The sequence below is a fragment of the Polyodon spathula genome, chromosome 23 (genome assembly GCF_017654505.1).
Source record: "Polyodon spathula isolate WHYD16114869_AA chromosome 23, ASM1765450v1, whole genome shotgun sequence".
Lineage (NCBI taxonomy): Eukaryota > Metazoa > Chordata > Actinopteri > Acipenseriformes > Polyodontidae > Polyodon > Polyodon spathula.
In genome coordinates this window covers 19,271,483-19,295,516 of record NC_054556.1, presented here as the reverse complement: position 1 = coordinate 19,295,516, position 24,034 = coordinate 19,271,483, and the positions used below count along the sequence as shown (strand labels likewise).

The 24,034-nt window shown below is 37.3% G+C and overlaps 1 protein-coding gene across 1 annotated transcript in view; it reads right to left on the bottom strand.

Moving 5' to 3' along the window:
* Positions 1–11,260, bottom strand: part of LOC121297754 (potassium voltage-gated channel subfamily B member 1-like) — a 94,362-nt gene extending 83,102 nt beyond the window's left edge. Inside the window, exons 1-2 of the mRNA XM_041224228.1 lie at positions 11,078–11,260; positions 9,021–9,699 (exon numbers count right to left, since the gene is read on the bottom strand). Of these exons, the coding sequence (XP_041080162.1) occupies positions 9,021–9,587 (567 nt within the window). The 5' untranslated portion in view covers positions 9,588–9,699; positions 11,078–11,260. The remainder of the gene's footprint in view (positions 1–9,020; positions 9,700–11,077) is intronic.
* Between the last annotated feature and the right edge of the window lie 12,774 nt (positions 11,261–24,034).

Genomic DNA, 24,034 nt, shown 5'->3' with positions numbered 1-24,034 from the left:
CACACATGTTTTGGCTTTTTCATTTTGACTTGTTGCATTTGGTTAGCAAGTACTAAACAAAGACAAAATTGGTCCAAATGTATTTAATTATCCACCAAAATCAGCCAAACAGTACAATAACAAATGTGTATATTATATGCTGTATTCAAATATATGCATTTGTGCAAAAGCAATAAATATAGATGTAGCTCTTTATAAAACACAACTGAAAACCTGATGTACCAACCCTAACAAATAAGATTATTCTATTCATGTATTTCCCCTAAACACAGACACATTTTTAAAACACAGAATTGTTTTTCTATTCAATTTTTTCGTAATTTTACTATTCCTGCTTAATAATCAAAGATACTATAATTACACAAAAAAATTAATTACAATGTTATATTTAGGTCAACAAAATTTTGCTTCTTGTGCACCAGTTCAAAGGTCAAAGCAGATCATGTGGCTAGATTAGATTAGAGATTAATTCCAGCTCTGTGTTCTCCATACAGCGTACATTTTGAAAAAAGCTTTGAAACAGACTTTAATGTTATAAGTGTAAAAAGTTGTCAGGATGTTAACACAATGAAAAGAAAAATCACAGGTACATTATTTAAACAGTTGTAGCAACACATGGGGACATGTAACGCTATATATTTAAACAGTTGTAGCTACATGTGGGGACTCGTAACATTATAGTTTCCTGAACACCGCTATTTACTCTTTAAGTTAAGATAATATAAGTGCTAACTGTAGTTTGTAAAACTAGTCATATATATTTAGAATAGACCAAACATACAGCAAAAAAACATGGTTCACGGGGTCTCATCTATATGATAAAGGATGCAAAACTGCATGGCACAGTAAAGTATTTAAACTGTCCCTCAGCTACAATATCTGTAATGCACATTAAAATGCTTTGGTGCATTAGTCTGCACTGCCCTTGTGTATAATTGTATTGTATGCTATCAAACCCTGATAAAATAAGAACCAATTCAGCTAATCTGTCTCAGTGAAAGCTCAACGCTTATTTCGCAGGAGTGACCCCATTATTCTCATATAATAAATCAAAGAATCTGCTGTCTCTCCCTTGCCACATTTTTGATTCAGTGCCACCGGCAGCCATCAGCCTAATCACTATTCAAAAACAACTGATCTGTATACATTCTTAAAAGATTCACACCATTTCACAACGGGCGGCAATGTGTAATAGAGGACAACTATGAAGGATTGCTTGCAGACTAAATGCATTACATTTCTAATGGTTCCCCTACTTTTAAACATCTGGGTCAAATATACAACTTCAAATAAGTAGAAATCAACTGTTTTAAGATGTTGCTCGATGGGCAAAATATTGGAAACACCTTTCAACTGTAGTATAGACTTTGTGTTTGCACGCTGTACGAAACATCACTAGTTCATGTTGTTATACACAGAGCATCCTTAAGATCTGTTCAGTAATTATGCAGTAACTGCATGCGTAATTATACCATGTTAAGTTTCCTATTTATGTATCTACTTTAAAATGCATAAACAGTCAATGTTCTTTGAAAGTTTTGTCAGGACACATTCTTGAACCCCATACTGCTTTTAAAAAAACAACCTTATAACCCCCCCACCCACACTAAAATTAAATTTAAAAATCATGACTTTCTGTTGGGAGTCATTGGTGGGTGGATTTGATATACCTTTAAACAGTTCTGATAGTAGGGGCTCGGTTGGAAGGTGCTTCCATATCCAAGACTGCACTAAAATATCCCTCCAGAAAATGTAAAGCCCTTAACATGTCAAATAATTCAGTGCTATTCATGATTCCTTCACCATTGACAGTGTTATGGTGGATGTTGATTTTTCTTACAAAAACAATTTGTCCACTTTTTTTTAAAAAATGTGAACAATTGCTGTCATAAATCAAAAGGCAAAATAAAAACTATAATCTGTTGACATTGTTTGTTTTGATAAATGCAATTCCTCAGGCCAGACACTGAACTTCAACCCCCCCCCCCCCCCAGTTCTCAAGGACACCCCCCCCCCCTTTTCAGACAAGAAAAACCCAGAAAACACCACACTTTCCAATAACTGTGTTTGTTTTTGTGCACACAATAAACGTGTGTTTTTTTAAAAAAGGCATGTACAACACAAGGGCCTTCATATCGTGAGAAAGTTTCAGTTCCAAATATGAAGAAGATCAACCTCAAACCTGTAAAAAAAAAAAATATATATATATATATATATATACACACACACACACACACACACATTTTGGGTGAATTGGTAGTACTGGATATTTTTTCTATCGTACTTCTCCACAGAGAAGGTAGCATAGCGCAACACAATGTATGATAATATTCTATTTATTTGTAGCAGGAAATTCTGTTGTGTTCTGTGGAGTAGGCAACAGCTGTAACCCATTCTTGTGTTTTATAACTATTATAACATCACATGAAGTAAAATAAAATTATACAGTATTTGCTGTGAGTAAAAGTAGACATTAATAAATAAAGTGTACATATAATAGTGGATGCTGTCCAACCTTTTCAAGAAGAGCCATACTGATAATCAGATAGTTTTCAAAGTGCCATAAAAACAAAACACAAAATCACAAACGACTGTTTAACAGGAGCGCTTTAGTAGTGTTGTGTGCTGTGTGTTTTTACCAAAAAACTGCAGAATAAATCAAAAGAACTATGCTGTGGCTGAGGTACTTGCCTTTCAAACATGACAATAGCAATGAATAAATCAACTGAGAAATTAAACAGAACTGCATACGGCAGCTGAATTAAAAGCAGTATTCATTTTGTACTGTACAGCCTATTTTTATATTGAGAAAAGTGAATGGATCACTTTCATATTACAAAATACAAGAATACAGAACACCAAATCAGACCTGTTTGATCAAGTCTGATCAATGTGTTCACTAGTTAAACAGATCTGAACTCTTAACACTACAGCCTAATGTTGTAGTACAGGAAAGCACATCAATCTAATAAAGCTGGAGGCCAACATATCATTTATGCAAAGACATCGCTATGATGGGTTTCTTTCTTTTTTCCTACACTACATCCCATTAAAAACAGGATTTGCAGAACGCTGTGTTCAGTGACTGAAAGTGACTGCGGTGGATATATATAAAAAGATGGATAAATGAATCCTGTTTTAAAAACCATTACAGACCATTACTATATTCACACAATTATTGTTTTGAGATTCAGCTTTTATTAGGGAGCTCTCCTGAATCCCTTGTTTAGAAAGATGCCGGGTATTAATGCTTGTGCCAGAGTAGCCGTCTGCCGTGTGGGCAGCTGCAGTCGCTGCTGAGTGACAGGCAGGATCGAGACACAGATTAAAGTTGACACACCCCCTGCAGACTAACAGGATTTATTTACATATCAATACACTGAACAGCTCGTGTGACACTACCAGCAAAGGCAGCTCACGGAGCACATACAACACAGTGTACGAAAACTTTGGTAGGATCTACAATATCTGAACTAATCTTCCCTGTTCAATAATAAACTAATGTTGCTGAAGAGCTTGATCATGGTGGATAAACAGCTAGGCTGGCTATGTGATGGGCGGATACGTGGCGATGGATTGCTGTATTAGTTTTATATGGCAATTTGACCAGTTAACTGTGATCAATATGGGGACTGCTTAGTTTTATTCAATGGGCTTAGCCAATGCTATCGGGTTAAGAAATGGAATGAAAAAATTATTTGAGGAAGAAAAAAAGTAACTTGCATCAGTGGAATTATTAGTTTGGAATTCTTGTTCAGCTAAGCTGCTTGATAATTGATGCAGCATTGGTTTAAAAGAAACAATGCTATATTGGCCTTATTCGAATACATATACCTCAATAATTAGCAGCTTAAAAAATACAGGTTTTAATACAGAAATATCAAAGGGTCCATTCAAATGATTTCCAGCTGGGAAAAAATGGGTTTTAGTCAATTCTAAATTCACTTGCAATAAACATGTTCATCCGTTTTTTATTAAATTCTCATTAATGTGATAAACTAAATCAACATTTTTTTTTTTCTAAAATGCCTACATTTAATTAAATTGGCCCCCAAGAGAGGTTACATTAAACAGGTAACAAAGCAGACATGAAAAGGCAGTGCAGGTGCTATTCCAGATACTGAAATGAACACATGCAGTACATCCTACACTGAAACAATGACGCCGTTTACATGCATAAGTCATGACAGCTTTCCTCACCACGTGTTTGCCATACTTTTCAGGAAATGCGTTGCTATGCAGCTCTGATTTAGGAAAAAAAACAAATCGGCAGATTCATAGTCAGTTAGGAGAGGGGGTATTTCCATATCTGCTTACAAAGTAAGAAAAGCACAGCTCTGAATATCGTGAGGAGAGCTACATGTGTTGCCATGAAGATAAAAACAGTTTAACAAGAGAAATGAATTCACATGTTGACGTGCACATCTTGAATTATGCCACACATTAGCTACTTGTTTGTCTGGTTACCTTTCCAGCACACACAAACACACACACACACACACACACACACACACACACACACACACACACACACACACACACACACACACACACACACACACACACACACACACACACACACACACACACACACACTCACACACACACAGGCATGCTCAAACACACACACACACACACACACACACACACACACTCACACACACACACAGGCATGCTCACACACACACAGGCATGCTCACACACACACACACAAATATACAGTGCCTTGCAAAAGTATTCAGACCCCTGACCAATTCTCTCATATTACTGAATTACAAATGGTACATTGAAATTTCGTTCTGTTCGATATTTTATTTTAAAACACTTAAACTCAAAATCAATTATTGTAAGGTGACATTGGCTTTATGCTGGGAAATATTTTTAAGAAAAATAAAAAACTGAAATATCTTGCTTGCATAAGTATTCAACCCCCACACACTAATATTTGGTAGAGCCACCTTTCGCTGCAATAACAGCTTTAAGTCTTTTGGGGTGAGTATGTACCAGCTTTGCACACAGTGTCGGAGTGATTTTGGCCCATTCTTCTTAGCAGATTTGCTCCAGGTTGTTCAGGTTGGTTGGACGACGCTTGTGGACCGCAATTTTCAAATAGTGCCACAGATTCTCAATGGGATTGAGATCAGGACTTTGACTGGGCCACTGTAGGACATTCACCTTTTTGTTCTTGAGCCACTCCAATGTTGCTTTGGCCTTGTGCTTGGGATTATTTTCCTGCTGAAAGATACATTTCCTCCCAAGCTTCAGTTTTTTAGCGGACTGAAGCAGATTCTCTTGCAGTATTTTCCTGTATTTTGCTCCATCCATTCTTTCTTCAATTGTAACAAGATGCCCAGTCCCTGGTGATGAGTAGCATCCCCACACCATGATGCTGCCACCACAATACTTCACTGTAGGGATGGTGTGTCTTGAGGCATGGGCAGTGTTAGGTTTGCGCCACACATAGCGCTTTGAGTTTTGGCCAAAAAGCTCTATCTTGGTCTCATCTGACCACAAAACCTTTTCCCACATCGCAGCTGGGTCACTCTCATGCTTTCTGGCAAACTCCAGATGCGCTTTCAGATGGTACTTTTTGAGTAACGGCTTCTTTCTTGCCACCCTCCCATACAGGCCAGTGTTATGCAGAGCTCTTGATATGGTTGACTGGTGCACCATTACTCCACTCCCAGCCACTGAACTCTGTAGCTCCTTCAAAGTGATTGTTGGTCTCTCTATGGCTTCTCTCACAAGTCTCCTTGTTTGAGCGATGAGTTTTGAGGGACGGTCTTTTCTTGGCAGTGCCTGGGTGGTGTGATGCAGCTTCCACTTCCTGATTGTTGATCCAACTGTGCTCACTGGGATATCCAAACACTTGGATATTATTTTGTACCCTTTCCCTAATCTATGCATTTGTATTACTTTATCTCTAACTTCTGTAGAATGCTCTTTGGTCTTCATTTTCCTTCAGATTCACATCGTCACCAATGATCCTTCAACAGTGGGGTTTTTATCCAGAAAATGTGACAGCAACTTTGGTTCACAGGTGGAGGCCAATGGCAAGGTAATTGTGTCCTCGTTAGGGCAATTTCTTTCACCGGTGCAAACCGGGAGCTTCCACAGCACAGGGGTTAAATACTTATGCAAGCAAGATATTTCAGTTTTTTATTTTTCTTAAAAATACTTCCCAACATAAAACCAATGTCACATTACAATAATTGATTCTGAGTTTCAGTGTTTAAAAATAAAATATCAAACAGAACGAAATTTCAATTTGTAATTCGGTAATATGAGAGAATTGGTCAGGGGTCTGAATACTTTTGCAAGGCACTGTATATTGTAAGTAGTAAAACTTGCATTTAGTAGAAATTATATTTTATATAATTGTGTGTGTGTGTGTGTGTTTGTGTGTATGTGTTTGTGGAACATCTAAAAGTTACATTTAATTAACACTAGAACCTCCTTTTGCAATACATGTTTTTATTTTGAATATAACCTACAATATTCTATTTTTTATATATACAAGTCTGTTATCTCTACTGGACCTAGCAGCCATAAAATTCCTTCATTTTGTACAAGAAATGCACCAGAGAAAATAACAGTAGGAGAGATTTCATCTTGAAAACTAACCACAGCGCTTCATCAGAAACATTTCGATCAGAAAACTGCAAAAAAACAGCAGCTCAGCTTGGATTCTGTGCTGCAGGTGACACACACAAAAGAAATCATATTGTAGCGATGTCGTTTAACGTTGGTCGGTGCATCACACAGGGTGAGACAATCCACACACAGGCAAAGGGCAGACATGAACCCGGGACCTCTCGCACTAAAGCATAGCGCCGATACTGCAGTACAAAAGAGACGGCTCCTTTGCAAGGAACGTATATCGGCCTCATGTCTTTGTATGTGATTGTGTCACCTACCAGCCCTGCTGCTGCCTTCCCGTGCACGCTACACTCTCCCCTGCCAGCCTCATGTCTGCCCCGGACTTGCTCACCAGGCTATTGCCTGACGAGTGCATGCCGAGGTAATAATCCCACCCCTAACACCAATGTGATTACGTCATCTGCCACCCCCCGTGCATGCTACGATATGTTACCTTCATTTTAGATTAAAAACTACTTTTGTTTTTACAGTTTTGGATATAGATATACCTGTTTACACACTAGTTTCTTCTGAAATGTTCATTTTATTATAGTTTTTCATTTTGTGAAGCAGTGCTTTACATGTAGTAATTTAGAAAATAAACCCTTTCATGTATAATTGTTCATTTAAATACGGCATTTTGGCTGTGCAGATGTTTAATATGATGTGCTTGAATAAAACTTTTGAGTTGTATCTGATAGTTTGTCTGATTTTAATATTGTTGATGTTTAAAATGTACCGTGATAATGACTGTCGTCTGCAGTTGTAGGTATGAGTATAACCGCGGCGGTTCTAGTGTTGAAGTAGTCCATAAATGTACATTTTGTGAGTGTGTGTTGTGTGTATGTTTTGTACGACCTTCCGAAATTATGTGAGATTAAGTCAGAAGAACTGGATCGTGACTGCTGAAATCTCGTGAGCCACAAGAACGATTCCTGCTCTGTTTACATGGGTTTTTATGACTATTTTTATTGTGAGAAAGCAATTGACCCTGCCCTCAAAGTCATGCTGCCAAAAGGATGTCCTTTTGCTGTTTCACAATGTATTCACGTGACAAAATCACACAGTCATGACAGTAGAGTTGATTTTCATATGCATGTAAACCCAGCCACTCTGACAGCAAATTGTTTAGAGTTCATAATTTAAACAAAACATGTCTTGATGTGTGTGTGTGTGTGGGGGGGGGGGGCAGATATTTTACACAGCAAAAATCACTAATTTGTTTAAAGGCCATAGAAACTACAGACATTTATGATCTCTGCATTAGAAATGGAAAACTTAAAATGAGGTTTGTGCTCAAACTGCTTGTCCACTAACAACCATTTTGTCAGTGTGTGCGTCTGCCTTAAAATGTCTGGAACAGGAGCATGTGGAGTTGCTGCTATGGCTGACAGTATAGTAGACACACACCGACAGCAGCGTTACACATACTAACTGAGGCTCTACCCTGCTGGTCAGAGATATGGATTTATTACAGCATTACTCTGCAAAGGGGAACCTTATAGCTGCAACAAAACAGCATTCTTTCTATCAACAGTACGAGTGAAGTACTGGAGATTAAAACAGCTTTTGAGTACTTGATGCACAGAAATAGGTGTCATATTTTCACACTAGGCAATATGGTTGGTATGAATGTCTTTTTCTTATTCAGAACCCCATGTGCTTTCCTGATTCCTAACCACAGTTCTTCAAGAGATTCTAAATGTGATAATAATGTGCAACATTACACATTTGCTCTTGTGATTAAAATCAAAACACAATATTATATTTGATCAAAACAAGTTCTCTTGATTTTGCAAAAATATAAATAAATAATTGAATTCGTACACTATCAAAAATTTACAAACATTCATCCTTAGGGCAGCTTCTTTATTTTCTTTGTTTTTGCTTTCCTTATAAACATTAGGGTTAATGATTCCTCAGTGCTGTAACTTGTGAGTTACTTAAGTTATGGTCTGGAACAGTCCACGAATAGGTAACAGACTTACACATATTCTTTAAATAGGCCTGAGTTAGGGTTTTGGGAATAGGGCTCTGTGTTGTATCATACAGACTTGAGCATTGCTCAAAAGAACATTTTCATGAGAGGAAGAATTCCTTGTTGCACACTATTAAACATGGATTATGATTACACAGTAATGTGTAACACAAGCAGAGTTGTCCTGTTCACATATAGAACATTGTGCTTTATTGAGCAAACATAACCATATTGAAACTTTTGTGGTATAACCAAGTCAACAGAAAATGACTGAGTTTAACACATTTTGCCATTTGTGTGTGGGTTAACAGACTTACATCTCATAAGTTATGATGCAAACCATTCTTGTGAAGTGCCATAAATTGACTGTGTGAGTTATTATTTAAAACAGCATAAGTGTTACCTTGGCGGCCACAGAAGAGCTGGGTTTCTCCAGAAGGTCCCAAAGCCTCCTCCTTTTTTCCGCACAGCATGTGTTTTCAAACTCATCTCCTTCCCTGTCCCTCATAGTTTCAGCCTCTCGTTTCAGTTCCTCGTTCATTTGTTCCTTTTTCTGGTGATATCTAGCCTGGCAGCAAGATTCCAAATATATCTCGTCTATTCCCCAGTAGTCCAGTTCCTGACTGAAGGACAGCGCGCACATCTCCTCCATCATGTGCAACTTACCAGTGCGGTAAAAATTCAAAATAGAAGTGAATGCCCCGGGATGGCGATCAAAAAAGTATTCGTTATCGTCCAAGTTGTAATCATCACATATTTCAGTGAGAGACTCGTGCGTGTTGCAGTCTCTTAGTTTCCCCAGCCGCGTGCGGGGTAACCTGTCCAGCGTTCTCCAAAGAACCTCGTGCGGAAGCCCCCCAACGTTCAGCCGCACTCTCCTGCAGCAGGCTTTGCTCCTTATGATATCCATCGGGTCTGCAGGCAACGAGGTAGTTGATTTAGATCCCGATTTATTCAGCCCCGCCGACATATTGTAAAAGATAAAGCTCCACAAAATTATTATTTTATTTTTTATAGCGTCCAGAAACCACCGTTTACAAGTTATTGTTTACATTTGCGCTTGTTTACATCCATTCCTGCAGCTGAAAAACAGAGAAAAGAAATATCAGTGACACTTTCTAAAATGGAGACCAAACCCAGATGCCCTACACAACTGGGAAAGCACATTTCTCACGCAATGTCAGATGGGTTATCCACTTATCAGTGGAACAAATAGATTATTTAATCTGCTCAAGTAGCCACAACAGATTTCTCCACACTTTGAGAGAATGCAACGCGTGAACTCCACTCCGACAGTGAGCGCTGTTCAGTCGATCAGTGCTGAAACCACTGCCTCCCCGTTCCTTAAAAGTAAAACGGGTTTCTTTCTCCCCCTTCCTGTTACATGTAATCAATTGCAGTGAGCTGTCCAGCACTGCGGGTGTGAAGGCAATGAAAACTTCTATTACAATGTGCGCGGTCGCTCGGCTTATTGGAGAGACAGCCACCAACGCTCGGAGTGCTGTTCACTGTCATGGGAAGAACTGCAAGGGCTGATCTCCCCTAAACCTATAATAATACTGACTCACCAGCTATAAGTAAGCGCTTCCGTTCGAGACGCTGTAGGGATAATTGCTGCCCTTTAAAAACCGTGTTGCTGTTTCGAAAAACTAATAAAATGTGACACCCGAGTGAAAGGTTGAAAAAAAAAAGAAATAAAAAACACAAATCATTTGGGCTTTAATCCCGTTTAAAAAAAAAAAAAAAACACCAAGTAAAAAAAACACAAAAAAAACAAAAACAAAAAAAAAACACTTGTTTACTATCATCCACAGAAGCCTGGTCTCCTGGTTTTGAAATGTTAGCAAAAGGCGTAGTATTTTATGGGAGCACATTTTAACATTTAAAAATACCATCATCAGCCACTTAACCCAGCGCCATTGCCAATTGAAATGGGCATATTTAAAAACGTTAACGTTTTGAGCCTTGTTAAATAAAAGCGATTTTGTGTCCGTTTCCCGGGGGAGGGTGATATTTCATCCTTCAACTCTTCCGCGGCTGCGTTTAGTTATAGTGCTCTGTGGATGGCAACACATCTTCAATATCACCTTATAGGCTCTGTGTATAGAACGATAAAAGCAATATACCAAAGAGCCAGTCGTAAGTGACTTAGATGTCACAACTGCACACACACACACACACACACACACACACACACACACACAAACTATGTTTTAAAGACAGGCGGCTGCTGTGTAACCCTCCTCACATATCGTCTTCCAAGTGTCACCAAGCGGAACATTTTTAACATTCCCTTCAGCGAAAGCATTTTCCTCAAATACCAATAACAGATGCCATTAGGACTCCGAATTTATTAATATTCATAACATAACGCACACGTCTAACACGAGACACAAAATACATTAGACTTCAAAAACATCCGCGGAGAAAAAAAGAGAAATGACCAAACTGTTCACGTACCTCCATTAACACCCACTAACATATCGAACAATCGAAATTACTCCAGTCACTCCAAGGAAATTGATCGGAAAACCTTTAATGGCACAATAAACACCATACAGACGTTTTGCACGCCAATCTCCAGTGCTTTGAAGTTGTTTTTTTTTTTCTCAATCCGAGACTTACAAGCAACGTTTCTTTTTTTTTTTTGTTGTTTTATTTTTCTGATACCCGTCTTTGCAGCTTAATGGAGATCAACAAGTCTGGTCCGAATCTCTGTAATTTTCTCTATAATTTCAGTGCTTCTGCCTTGTGGAGAACAGCCTGTTCTTGCATCGGCAAGGAGGTAAGTAGCTCCACCAGCCGGTTAGTGCTGGAAGACAGCTATGTTTAACCATTCACCTACCAGGACAAGATTGCATGTTATTGGACAAACTGGGTTGCTTCAAGAGACACATACCTACCCTGAAAACAGCCGTATTTTGATCGCCGAGTTTGTCTGCATTATTAAAGATGAATCAGGCTGAAGTTAATGTTCTGTGTCATCATAATTCCACAGCAAAAAAACGAATTAAAAAGTGTGTCTGCCATGGCCCGCTAATGGGATAAGCATCAAGTGATTGATGCTATTTAAACTTCATTATCACTAAGCAGTTCTCATATGTCATGCTGTAGGTAGAATCATAAATCCTTAATAGTGTATAATTGCGCCACTATCAATTCTATTTTAAATTCCCCGAAAACAATTAATTAAATTATGCTAATAGTTGCAGGAATAGTTGACGGAATGCCAATGTTGAAGAAAGATTAGGCCAAAAATTACGGCTTTCTTAAAACCTGGTTGGACAGTTTTGCATGATATCGTTTCCTAATAGAACACGTGCATCATTATATTCAAAACAACAGAATGGTATTTGATATCAGTGTGCAGCGAGGGTAGCTTGGTAAGAACAAAGCATTATTGAAGAAAGGGTTAAGTGTATCTGTCCAATGTCGATTTGAATTCAGGGATTTTCTCCTGGCGGGTCGGACAAAGTAAATCCAATTAAGCTAGAACATGACTTTTAACCTGTCGATACCCGCTAGAACCGTCTGAAAAATTACGGTTTTAAACAACCGACTTGTTTCGTCACTTTGGAGACCGACACACGTTCCATCGCTGTTAAAAAACAGACGGTGTTTAATTTATAAAAACTCCGTTAAAATCTGCAAATTTCTTTAAAAACACAGCAGTGTAAATGTTTAGTTATTTATTTTTTTTTTTTTTTACTGGTAACGTTTTGGAAATTTGCCGGTTTAAATTTTCAGCAAAACAATAAACAAATAAATAAATAAATAAAAACTTTTTAAAACATTGTAAATACATTTAGTTGATTTAGTCTATTACGATGTACACTGTGCATTCATTGTATTTTATAAATTGCCAGTAGACACACAACGACGCCAGATCAAGGAAGCTTTGTTGACTCTGAGATATCTGACCCGGCATGACGCACTTTTAGCCATTAATGGTTTCCACCACACTCACCTTGAAGCCAGTCCATCACAGTAACAGGGCACTTGCTTTCCAGGCTAGCGGTTTTCTAAGGTAAAGATTACATTTACTGTACACAGAATTCCTGATATGTAATGCCATGTGACATCGCTTATGTGCTCAGTTAATGTATTCATCATTTTAACTACCTGGTGCACAGCCTAAACCTCTGTCACGCTCTGTAAATTTAACACTAGGGCAGTCAGTATGAAGCAGATCAATATGAACTATACAGACTCCCCAGAATCTGATAACCTGTGCTGTCCTCAGCAAGTTGTGTCACAATGGGATCAGTGATTCTAATTAAGACTATTCCTGGCGTAATAAATTAAAATACACTTATTGATTGTGTGAGAAATTGTGTAAGTGAACTCTGCTTTCGTAAAACAGTGCCCACTGTTTAGTAAGCAATACAGAATGTACTCAAATAAGCTGCACAACAAAGCACATTAATAATGTACATATTCATGTGGGATCTTTCAAGTTGAATTTAAAACATTTGGTGATCGTAATACATAAGCACATCATCATTATTATTATTTTAGAAAGTATGACATACAAACAGAAGGACAGACAGACACTCAATCAGCCCATAGGAGGCTGGGAGATGTCTTCTTGAGGTTAATCAGAGGTTAACTCTTGCCCAGGTCTACGACCCCACCACTCACTGCAGAGATGGTGCGCACATTAGGTTGATTTCCATGGAAAAAAGCACACTAAAAAATAAGGAAGCAAAATCGAAATGATTGTACCTCAACCAGATAAAAGGTAAGACAACAATCACAGATAAAATGTGTGTTTTTTGTTGGTTTGCTCACGTTGCCAGCTTGTTATTGATTGGTACTCCCTACAAAAGAGACAAACTTTGTTTTGTCTAATCAAAAACAGGTTTAAAAGTTTGTAATTATTGTAATTATCACATAACGTCTTGAATCATGTTAAAGGGAGGGAATAAAATCAATAACTAAATAAATACAAATCTGAATGTTTAGTGTAGTGACAAAACACCTGTACACAGGAAACATGGTGACTAATTCCAACATGATATATAATGATTACTGTAGAAACTAATCAACACAAAACACTTAATTAATGCCACAAACTAAAGCCCAGCTTACACTAGGAAACATGTTTCCAGACAGAAAGTTTCCACCTGTATGCTGGATGTTTCCGTGTTTCCAGAAACAAGGGAATATGATTCCCACAGCAGACCTGGGTTCGACTTTGACAAACATTTTGCCTTTAGCCAATCAGAAGAGACTCTCAGAGTCATAGATCATGTGACTATGCAAGATGGTGACTTCTACAGAAGACGACATGGTTTGGAATCCTGTTGCAATCAGTCATTTTATTGATATGCACGCTGACGCATTGCAGGGTCATTTCAGGTTATGCAATACGTGCTGACATGATCACGTGATCACGTGCTGCTTGAAAATGTTTCCCGACATGTCTCCACATGTATGCTGGTCTTTAAGTATAAGGATTTCACAGACAAAGTGTAGATTCACTCAATGCCACTGGCAAACCTGATCAACTTGAGATTAATATTCAAAAGCTAATTTCAGCTTTTCTTTTTAGCACATTATGTTAAAAGTAGAATCTAGGGCACACTGATTTCCCAGTACAGATGGTATACCCATTAAAACAATTACACACGCATGCAGGGCGATAGTGTGCTGTACTGTATCTTTAGCAAACTTTGTGAAGGGTTTCTCAGAAATCATTGTTTCTTATCATTTAAAGAGCTTAGTTGAATATGGGATGGGTTATACCCCGATGTTGACAATAAGGGGTCTGGTGTTTAAAGGAAAATGGTCTATGAAAATGCAATATGAAGTTATTAAATATCAAATATAAAGGTGAAACAACATCTACGGAGGGGGAACATCAGCAGATGAATAGAGTGAAAGTGCACCCCAACCCTGAGACCTGCCCCCCCCCCCCCCCCCAGACACACAGGGGCATTGTTACATGGGATCTATACATGGAGATTACACACACATACACACACAGAAAATTCAATTTAAACTTGATTCTGTGTACAGTACAACCTGTCTAATCCAGGCCTTCTACAAATCAACATTCTGTATAAATTGCCATCATTCTTGGGTTCGGACCACATGCTTACTAATGGTACCGTCTCCAATCCAGAACCGGTCTGTTCCAGAATCCAGCATGAAGTGTGTGTCTCATCTGCCTAAAAGCAATACAACTCTAACAGTGCAGCTAGCACCAAGTGTTTGTAATCAAGCATGTTGCATAACTATGCACATGTCCCCTGGGTATGGTGCATCTACAGTACAATCCGTAGTTACATACTGTCATGGAGAAAGTCAAATCAATGCCATGGACAGTATTTCTAGTGTATGGACTTTAATAGATTAAATCTGTGTTTTGTTGTTTTTTTTTTTTACAGTAGTATATTTTCCAGTGCCTCTGTAATGCAGCACAGTGTTCTGGATTGGACAGGTTTCATTCTATTTTAAAAGAGACTTTGTTACACAATAGAAACAGCAGTATTAGTTCTAACTGTAGTGGAGACGCACATATCAAAGTGAACTACTGTATGTAGCAAAGGTAAACATAGGGTTTCTTTTGTAAAGTTTACACAGTGACAAGGCTTCAGCATATTATATCAATCTCTGTACGTCTATATATAAATAGATATACAAATATAAATGCAGTACTTATGCAACATTTTGCAATGTGTGGCCCCACAGTTTCAGAATATTGGTACAACATGACTAAATTAACAGCTGGTTTAACAGACCCGAGATTATTGCTGATCAGGACGATCCAATGTTACTTTAGGTAAGGTAGTCTGAGAGTAGGGCTAATTGGGGTTTGTGAAACCAGCAGAGAGAGCTCTGAGGTGTACGGAATCTATTACTATTTCCACTGTCTCTTGGGATATCCATTTTAACAGTGTGCTGGTTTTGAGTGCAGCGTCCAGTAGCACTACAAAAAAAATTAAAAACGCCTCTTAGCATGAACAAGGGTTTATGAGTTTGAATTCTGTGTTTTTTGGGACACCATCAATCCAGCACAACTTCCTACCCTGGCAGCTCAGGGTAACGTTCCAGGTAACATTTTTCTTGCGATAGGCTCTGTCACAATTACTGTGATTCCTAACCACGCACTAAGCAACATAGGTTGTTTGTAGTAAAAGATTCCCTCTTTTATAGCGCGGAGCCACTTGTAAGGCAGTGTGGCGCACAGTTGCCTTTCCATTCTCATTATAAGACGGAACACAAACAGCATGGTCTTATAACTATGACTCCTGACTTTAGGGTTATAAAGGGGAGCCTGTAAGACAGCAGACAATAGCATGGGGATCAGTGCGCTTCTTGCTTAATTCCAAGTTTTTTCCAAGCTTGCCAACTATGAAACTGTTGTAAGGTATAAACCTACTTGTATTTGTATTTCCATTTACTGGTACGCTTGTTCATGTTCATTTCTCATGTTTAATGAATTGTGATTAAAAATAAATACATAAAATAAAAAAGCACCAGAACTACTCAACTTTCTGAAACCTGAAATTGACCTCAAATGTTCATTAAAATATTCAGGGCCATTTCTGTGTTCTATAGTACTGTGGCAGGGCAGAAGAAAAGTAATGGTTTAGTGTTATTATTGTATGCATTGTTTGGGTTATGAAGCACGGGTGATTTAATGTATTATATTGTTGGTTTGAACGTGGTCTGGCAGAGACAGTGTTAGCAGTTTGTGAGAATGCATGGTCGGCAGTCAGTGATTACTGACAAAGTGACTGTCGACCATGCAAATTAAAAACTCTCATGCAAAATGTGGTCATCTCCAGATTAATTCATTTATTACTAATCTGGAGATGACCACATGTATAAAAACCTGCAGTTGTGGGAGTTGAAGGACAGAGAGCAAGAGAGACGGGAGAAAGATAAACTAAAACAAAGGAAAAGAAAGTTAAACAAACAAGTGTTTCTCATGCTGGAAGGACCAGCGTGACAGAATTATAGGATCAGTGAAGGCGACCGTCCAGCCTGACCTGAGGTATTGTTTGGTTTAATGTGCTCGAGATTGTTTAATAAAGCCACCAGCACAATCTTCATTTGAGGTAATTTCTGCAACCAGGCCTTTGCACTGGTAGTCAGCTCAGATCCAGGTAAAGACAGATATAAAAAAGATTATAGCTCAGTATTGGAGCAACATCACCCCTTCAAAACCAGTGCAAACATCAGAAAGAGAAGCAAACAATCCATTCAAAACACATCTGAATAAAACCTACTGTGCTGCCTGTTATTCGAAAAACTATCCTCCCAATTAAACAGACATGTGTTCTGTTTGGCCAGGCCTGTGAAATGTCCACCCTCCGTCTGTAAATAATTTAGTGCAATTGAACACACTTCAGCATCAAAGGGTTTTAGTTTAGCTAAGTATTAGAAGATTAGAATCTTAAAAGTCTAAATTGTTATGGCGTATCACCTTGTGATTTCATACACACAGTATAACAAGAGCTATGTTTCTTTTTTTGCCTACACTAAACACTATCTTCACTGTCAGTGAGTTTACACCATTATGTGCTTCAGATGTTCTTACAATGAAGGGTTCTCTATTGCTGGACATTGATCGTTAACAGAGACATCTCTTAAGTGGAACATGTGCTTTTCATGTTTAAACACTTTTCCCTGTACCCCATCACATTACCCACTACAGAAACGTCAGAAACACTCTCCCATAGAGTTGAATGGGTGCGTGCTGTTTATTTCATACAGCATTGCTGCCTTGGCTTTCTTTGCACATTTTTTCAGTGGAGTCATTTAGAAATCCTGCTGCGACATGAACGAATGCATCATTAGCTATCACAAAGCAACATTAGCTTGCATATTCATTTTGTCCCAGCATTACTCAAAAAGAGATATTTTTAAAGTGATATGAGCCTATTTATTGAAAGAAGAATATCACATGCTTACATGACTAATCTGATTCAACGCCAGTAGGCGTCTGGACATTGTACATCTATGGAGAGTGCTGCTCTGTTGTATAATTGAATACTAATCAGTGAAGCACAACCTTCCAGCATTATTTAGAAGTATAAATACTATGGTAAACATCAATACAAATCACAATTTTGGTTTTATTTCCCTTTTTAAAAACGACCATTTCAGAAATATCATCATCTCAAGCGGATTTAAACTGGTAAAAATCTAATCAAAATATTAATTTAGAGTCGCAAATACACACTCGTAAACACGTCGTAAACACGTAGTCAACACGCGCTTTTTATTTTTTATTTTTTGTTTTCTCAGTGTTTCATATTTTATCCTGGTAATTTTAATGCTAGTAAAACGCTAAGCTTAATTTGTGGAGTACTGTAAATGGGATTGCTCTCACGACACTGCTAGACTGTTAAAAAGCTAAAAACTAAACTGTTTAATATTTGTGTGTTATTGTAATGCCAGGAATAGGATAAACAGGTCTTTTCAAAGCTCCTTCATTTTGTAGACTGAACTACCGCGTTAGTTAGTGGAAGACTGTAAATATGATTTTCACAACTGTGCTGGACATTTGTTTTCTGAACTGTTACAATACAAATGAGATTTTCCTGCTTATTTTAATACCAGCAATGAGCCAAGTGATGTCTATAAACATTATTGTAGGTCTGAAGTGTCTTCAGGTGCTTTACTTACTATTACAGCAACAAGAGTCTGATTGAAAAACTCTTGGCTTTAATAATAATAATAATAATAATAATAATAATAATAATAATAATAATAATAATAATAATAATAATAATAATAATGAATTCTGGTAATATTTATTCATTTACTTATTTTAACAGTCAACATTACGTTTATGTTCAAATGCTATGTTTAATTATTAATACGTTGATAGAAAGTGGGGGGAAAAACAGATTTTGGTATTCCCAAGAATGGAACAGTTAGTAGCCCTAAAGATGGTTACAATTGAAGGCAGTGCAGATGCCAGTGTTTTATATAGTAGTATAAAGCAATTCTATGCTGGCCACCAGTTAAGCATGCAGTCTATATGAAAACAACTGACAGGGCTGCAGTTATGCTAGGATCTCAGACAGGCTTTATAAAGGTAAATATACGCTTCACAAAAATTATATATGTTATATTTATATAGCTGTCTTGTTTAAATGTAACTGTTTGTTTTATTATTATTGTTATTGCTATGTTCCTGATTTTGTTTTTTCATATTGTACTGCACCCTGACACACCATGGCGTAAAGGGTGTATGTCAAATTAAAGTTATTATTATTATTATTATTATTATTATTATTATTATTATTATTATTATTAGTAGTAGTAGTAGTAGCAGTAGTACTATAAAGCAAATTGTAAAATTATTGAAATACTTGTGTTGGAATACTGTTTCAAAATTGTGTAATGCTACAAAAATAATACATTAAAAGGATTACTGTGTGGCCGAAGGTTTCTCATTGATAATTCACCTTTCTCAGTCAAAACAACATGTTTCTCAGTACCAGAAAAGCTTAGAGGGAAGTCTTAATCAACAAGATCAGTCAGATAGAAGGCTAATAGTCGATGCTCGGTTGGCAGGTGCTTGAGTGTCTAATAAATCACTGAAGCCATGGTATTCTGTGGATTTCTGTCTAAAGTTGTTTCTCAATATCTATCTTATGAAACAAAGCTATTTAATTGAAATACGTGGTCTTGTTTTACTCCGTCCTGTTAAACTAAACACCAATTCCCTTCACATAACCCTAGTTACAGTAAACTCATGTCACAGACTATATGAAAGCTGTTTCATACTGAAAGCTTAATATTATTTACATAGGTGCATTTGTGTCTACCTTTTCACCAATTGCAAATGACAAATGATGCAGCTGTCTGGTCTCCCTGCCTACCACTCACTTCTCTTCCAGTTCAATTACATATATTCGATAGTGTGCTGTACTGTATCTTTAGCAAACTTTGTGAAGGGTTTCTCAGAAATCATTGTTTCTTATCATTTAAAGAGCTTTGTTGAATATGGGATGGGTTATACCCCAGTGTTGACAATAAGGGGTCTGGTGTTTAAAGGAAAAGGGTCTATGAAAATGCAATATGAAGTTATTAAATATCAAATATAAAGTTGAAACAACATCTACAGAGATGGAACATCAGCAGATGAATAGAGTGAAAGTGCAGCCCAACCCTGAGACCTGCCCCCCCCCCCCCCCCCCCAGACACACAGGGGCATTGTTACATGGGATCTATATACACATATACACACACACACACACACACACACACACACACACACACACACACACACACACACACACACACACGAAACTGCTGGCACCCTACAGTTAATATAAGATCATTCAAGAAAACATGCTAAATACATATATGACAAAGACCAAAATATACAATTGCTGGTAGTTTAACCAATATTTATATTTAAAAAAGCACTTGCTCAATTTCATATATCTATATATCTGTTCATGACCAGTTGCCACTTTTACATTAAATGTGTGTATATGTTTTATAGAACTATTACAAAAATATAGCAATTGTTTGAAAACCATTACACAGTAACTAAACTGCATTATAAAGTCAATATCCAATTGTCATGGCAACACAGCACATGACAATAAAGACAAAGGAGTTGGATTCCCGTTCAAAAGAAAATACTGGCAGCAAACTACAATGGCCACCGAACAGTATCAAAGAAATATGGAATAGCAAAATCCACAATAAGAGCAGAAATCAAAAACTACCACAGAACACATTGAACTGAAACGCTTGAAAGAAGTGGACAGCCAAAGAAGATTACTCGGACAAGAAATCCAATATCAACAGCCAAGGACTTAAAGAGAACGACTGAAGATGGAATGAATGCAGTCATGTATCAAAACATTCTACAAAGTACAATGACACCATCTGTTCCTATGCTGACTGTCAGGAAGTTTATCTTCCAGCACAACAACAACCCAAAGCATAGGGCTAAGTCAACTGTGGAATTCTTGATGAAAACAAAGATAAAAGTTTTGGAATGGCCTTTGTAATCACCAGATCCCAATCCAATAGAAATGTTTTGGACTGATCTGAAAAAAGGCTGCAGCCAAGCATTGTGTATCAAATCTGTCTGCGCTGAAGGAAATGGGGGGGGGGGGCAATACTTTAAATTAAATAGTTTTTTTTTTTAAGATTATTTGTTAAAGTACTAGAAATTGGGTATTTATTTTGTTTTATGAGAGTGATTAATGTTTAATGTTAATGCTTGTGCTTAATCTGTTACCTCGAATTATGGTTGAATAGTCGTAGGATATAATCGAAATATAGAAACATAAACATTTTAAATTTATTTAAATAAAAACATTGCAAAAGTAGTGTAGAAATAAAATAAGATCAGACAAATTTATCTCCAGCTTAATGCTCTTTGACTGTCAGGTAGCACCTGTTTATAGTTGGTGGATTCTATCAGATACGGGTTCCGCGGAGGGCATTAAAAATACTGGTTTATTTATTGAAGTGGAGAAACTATTAACCAATGTAAATGCATATTTAAAGATTTTCAAACTTACCACCGTTGCAAGTTGATAAAGCAATTTTCTGCTGTCGTTTCTGCTGCTTTTATATCCGAGAACAGAGTGGAACTCTAATCGAACAAGTACCGCCAGCAAGCGAATGCGAAGTGTTCATTCTTCATCAAAATGAAACAGGCGACCTTTTGAATTCCACAGGGTCCGAGTCATCGTGCTGCAACCTCAACACAAAAATCCCATAAATCTTGAAGAAAAAAAACTTTGCAGCAGCGAACTGAACTTCATACGCGGACAAGACACTGTTTACCTATCATGGAAACACAGAAGAGCGGAATAATTAATGAGAAGTCTGCGCTTGTTTAAACTGTTGCTCACAGTACCGATATTTCTCGAACTTTTGTCTTTGCCGCATCAACTGCAAAGTAATATTAAAGTGATAAAAACGGCGTGTTTTTGTTGTGCTTATTTATACAGACACAATAATATTTATCAAACATGATTTTAACGAGTAACTGGATGCATTTTATAAAACTATTAACGTGAAAACATATCAAATATTCGTATGTATATCCAAAGTATATAATAACACAATTCAGTTTTCTAACTTTGACAAGTTGTTAAGTGTTAACTGTTGTTTCAGAATCTTCGTGGAAAAAAAACTACTTCGGGGGGGGGGGCATCTTCCCCCCCCCCCGTTAAGAAAACATACATAATTAACAGTTGTCCATTACTAAATAAAATAAACTATTTTATCTACTATGCCCACCATATACGGTGTTGAAGGACTGCGCTAATTAAACTATCAAGTTTCAGTGCCTCTATCGGGAATGAAAAAAGAAAGACTAGCCGACCTAGTGCAGAAATAAACAGAGATTCAAGAAAGTCCTTGAGAAATTATTTAAAAAACAAAAGTAAAGATTTACTGTTTTATATTCAGTATTTACTTCTTTAAATCATGTCATATTGTTTAAAAATATTAATTCAATGTAATTCAATCTACTTTTTGTAATCAATCAGAAATTAAAAATAATCAAAGCATAGATCTATAGCGATGGAGCTTTGTTTTTACACAAATGAACAGTCATATAAAATACGCGGTATGTGTCTGAATAATCAAAAATATGTTCGGGCCAAGTACGGCTTTGCAGAATAGAAATATTAAAATAAAAACTAAATTCAAATCTCTATGCAAAAATTACTTTCACAATGCTTGATTTAATCGTATTATTCGTTTTTTTTTTTTGTTTGTTTGTTTTTTGAATCCAATATTTAAACATTTCATGGGTCTCATAACGACCACACTCCAGTTTGGGCGTTTGAGTAGACAACGATGCACACAGTGTGTATTAGTGCTTCCGCAACTTCCAAAGAGACAGTATCTACCACAGTATCTTTGTATTTCTTTGATTTAGTGCAAACTGTTTCCCCATGTTTATAATTTCGTGATTATACATGACGGATTGTTTATCTCCACAGATAAAACTCAACGCTTGGCCTCTTACTGTTTGTAATTCATTAAAGTTGCATTCCATTCTAGGTTTCCATTGCATCATGACAGCAGTAAAGTCCAACGATCTTCAAACATCATTGTCAACCCCTTTACTATTTGATGGAGTTTGTAATCATTCAGAATAGTTCTGGGTTTTAGAATACTGATTTACGGTCATTGTTTCTCTAAATCTGCCGATGTTCCATCCTTTTTTGCGTCTCATCAGTTTTTTCTTCTTTTTGCCAAATTCTTACACTCGTGTGCTCGCTTACTGTTTTACTTCTTCCGATTACTGAGTCAGAAAAAGCTCCCTACTTAAATCGTTTTAATTTATTGGTATTAAGGAAGCATTAATGGATAAAATTATTACTGTTGACTATTTCTCCAACACGGGTAACACTACCTTCCAAAGATTATTTCACTTAAATGAAAATATGTTCTCAAACATAGGTAATTCATCTTTCCAATTTCTAAAACATGGGCGATGTGTATTCCTAATCCTAAAGTGATGTGTTGATGAAGAGGGATAGCAATTTCTGACAGCACAATACGACCCATCAGAATTCCTTACCATCTTTTTTCCAGTACTACTGGGTCAGAATTTATTACTAACTTTTTTCCCCATTGTAAAAAAAAAACAGGGGCAGCCATTTCTGATGGGGAGGCAAATTGTGACATCTATAGCTGTCAAATGTTGCTACCTGTAGCAAATTCTGATGGGGAGGCATATTCCTCATTCCATTCAAATCATGTGACTGTGTGACCTTTCAACTCTGCCAGCCCCACCTACTCTATTTATTTAGACAGGGTATAGGCAGAGCAAGCAGATTTGAAAGGTTACCTTGTCAGATTTAGTCCAGACAAAATCATAATGCAACTTGCCCCAGACATTTAATGACCCAACTGGATGAAATTTGTCATGTCATGTCAGCCCTACCTCCCACTCCCAGATTCTGGCAGTTCATGTCTTTTCAGCACAAACCACTGACCTATAATCTGAAGCTTTGAGGATATGTACTGGTGTATTCCCTGGCTTCATTAAAAGAAGTCCTGTTAAAAAAAAAATCTTGCTTTCTGTTCTGAAGACAGTCTGCTAACATGGCTATATCATTCACCAGTCAGATCAGCAAGGTGAAGACAACTGCTGGAATGAATCGTTAATACACAGACATAAAATCAACTGGGACATGTCCCGTGGCAGGGTCACAGTGTCCCATGTGCTTTTATCAATAGTTTTACATATTTTAAACACATTCTGACTTGTTTCCATCACTGCATATTTATCAGGCATGCTATTGACACAGTGGTGGGCATGTTTCAAAGAGGCAGGAAGTTTGCTTTGTCACCTTTGCTACTTTACAAACTGGACAGACAACAAGGCATGCATCTGATAAAATAGTAACTTTTAGTAACCAAAACATTTTAAATTCGTTTTTCCCTAATGCTGAATCATCC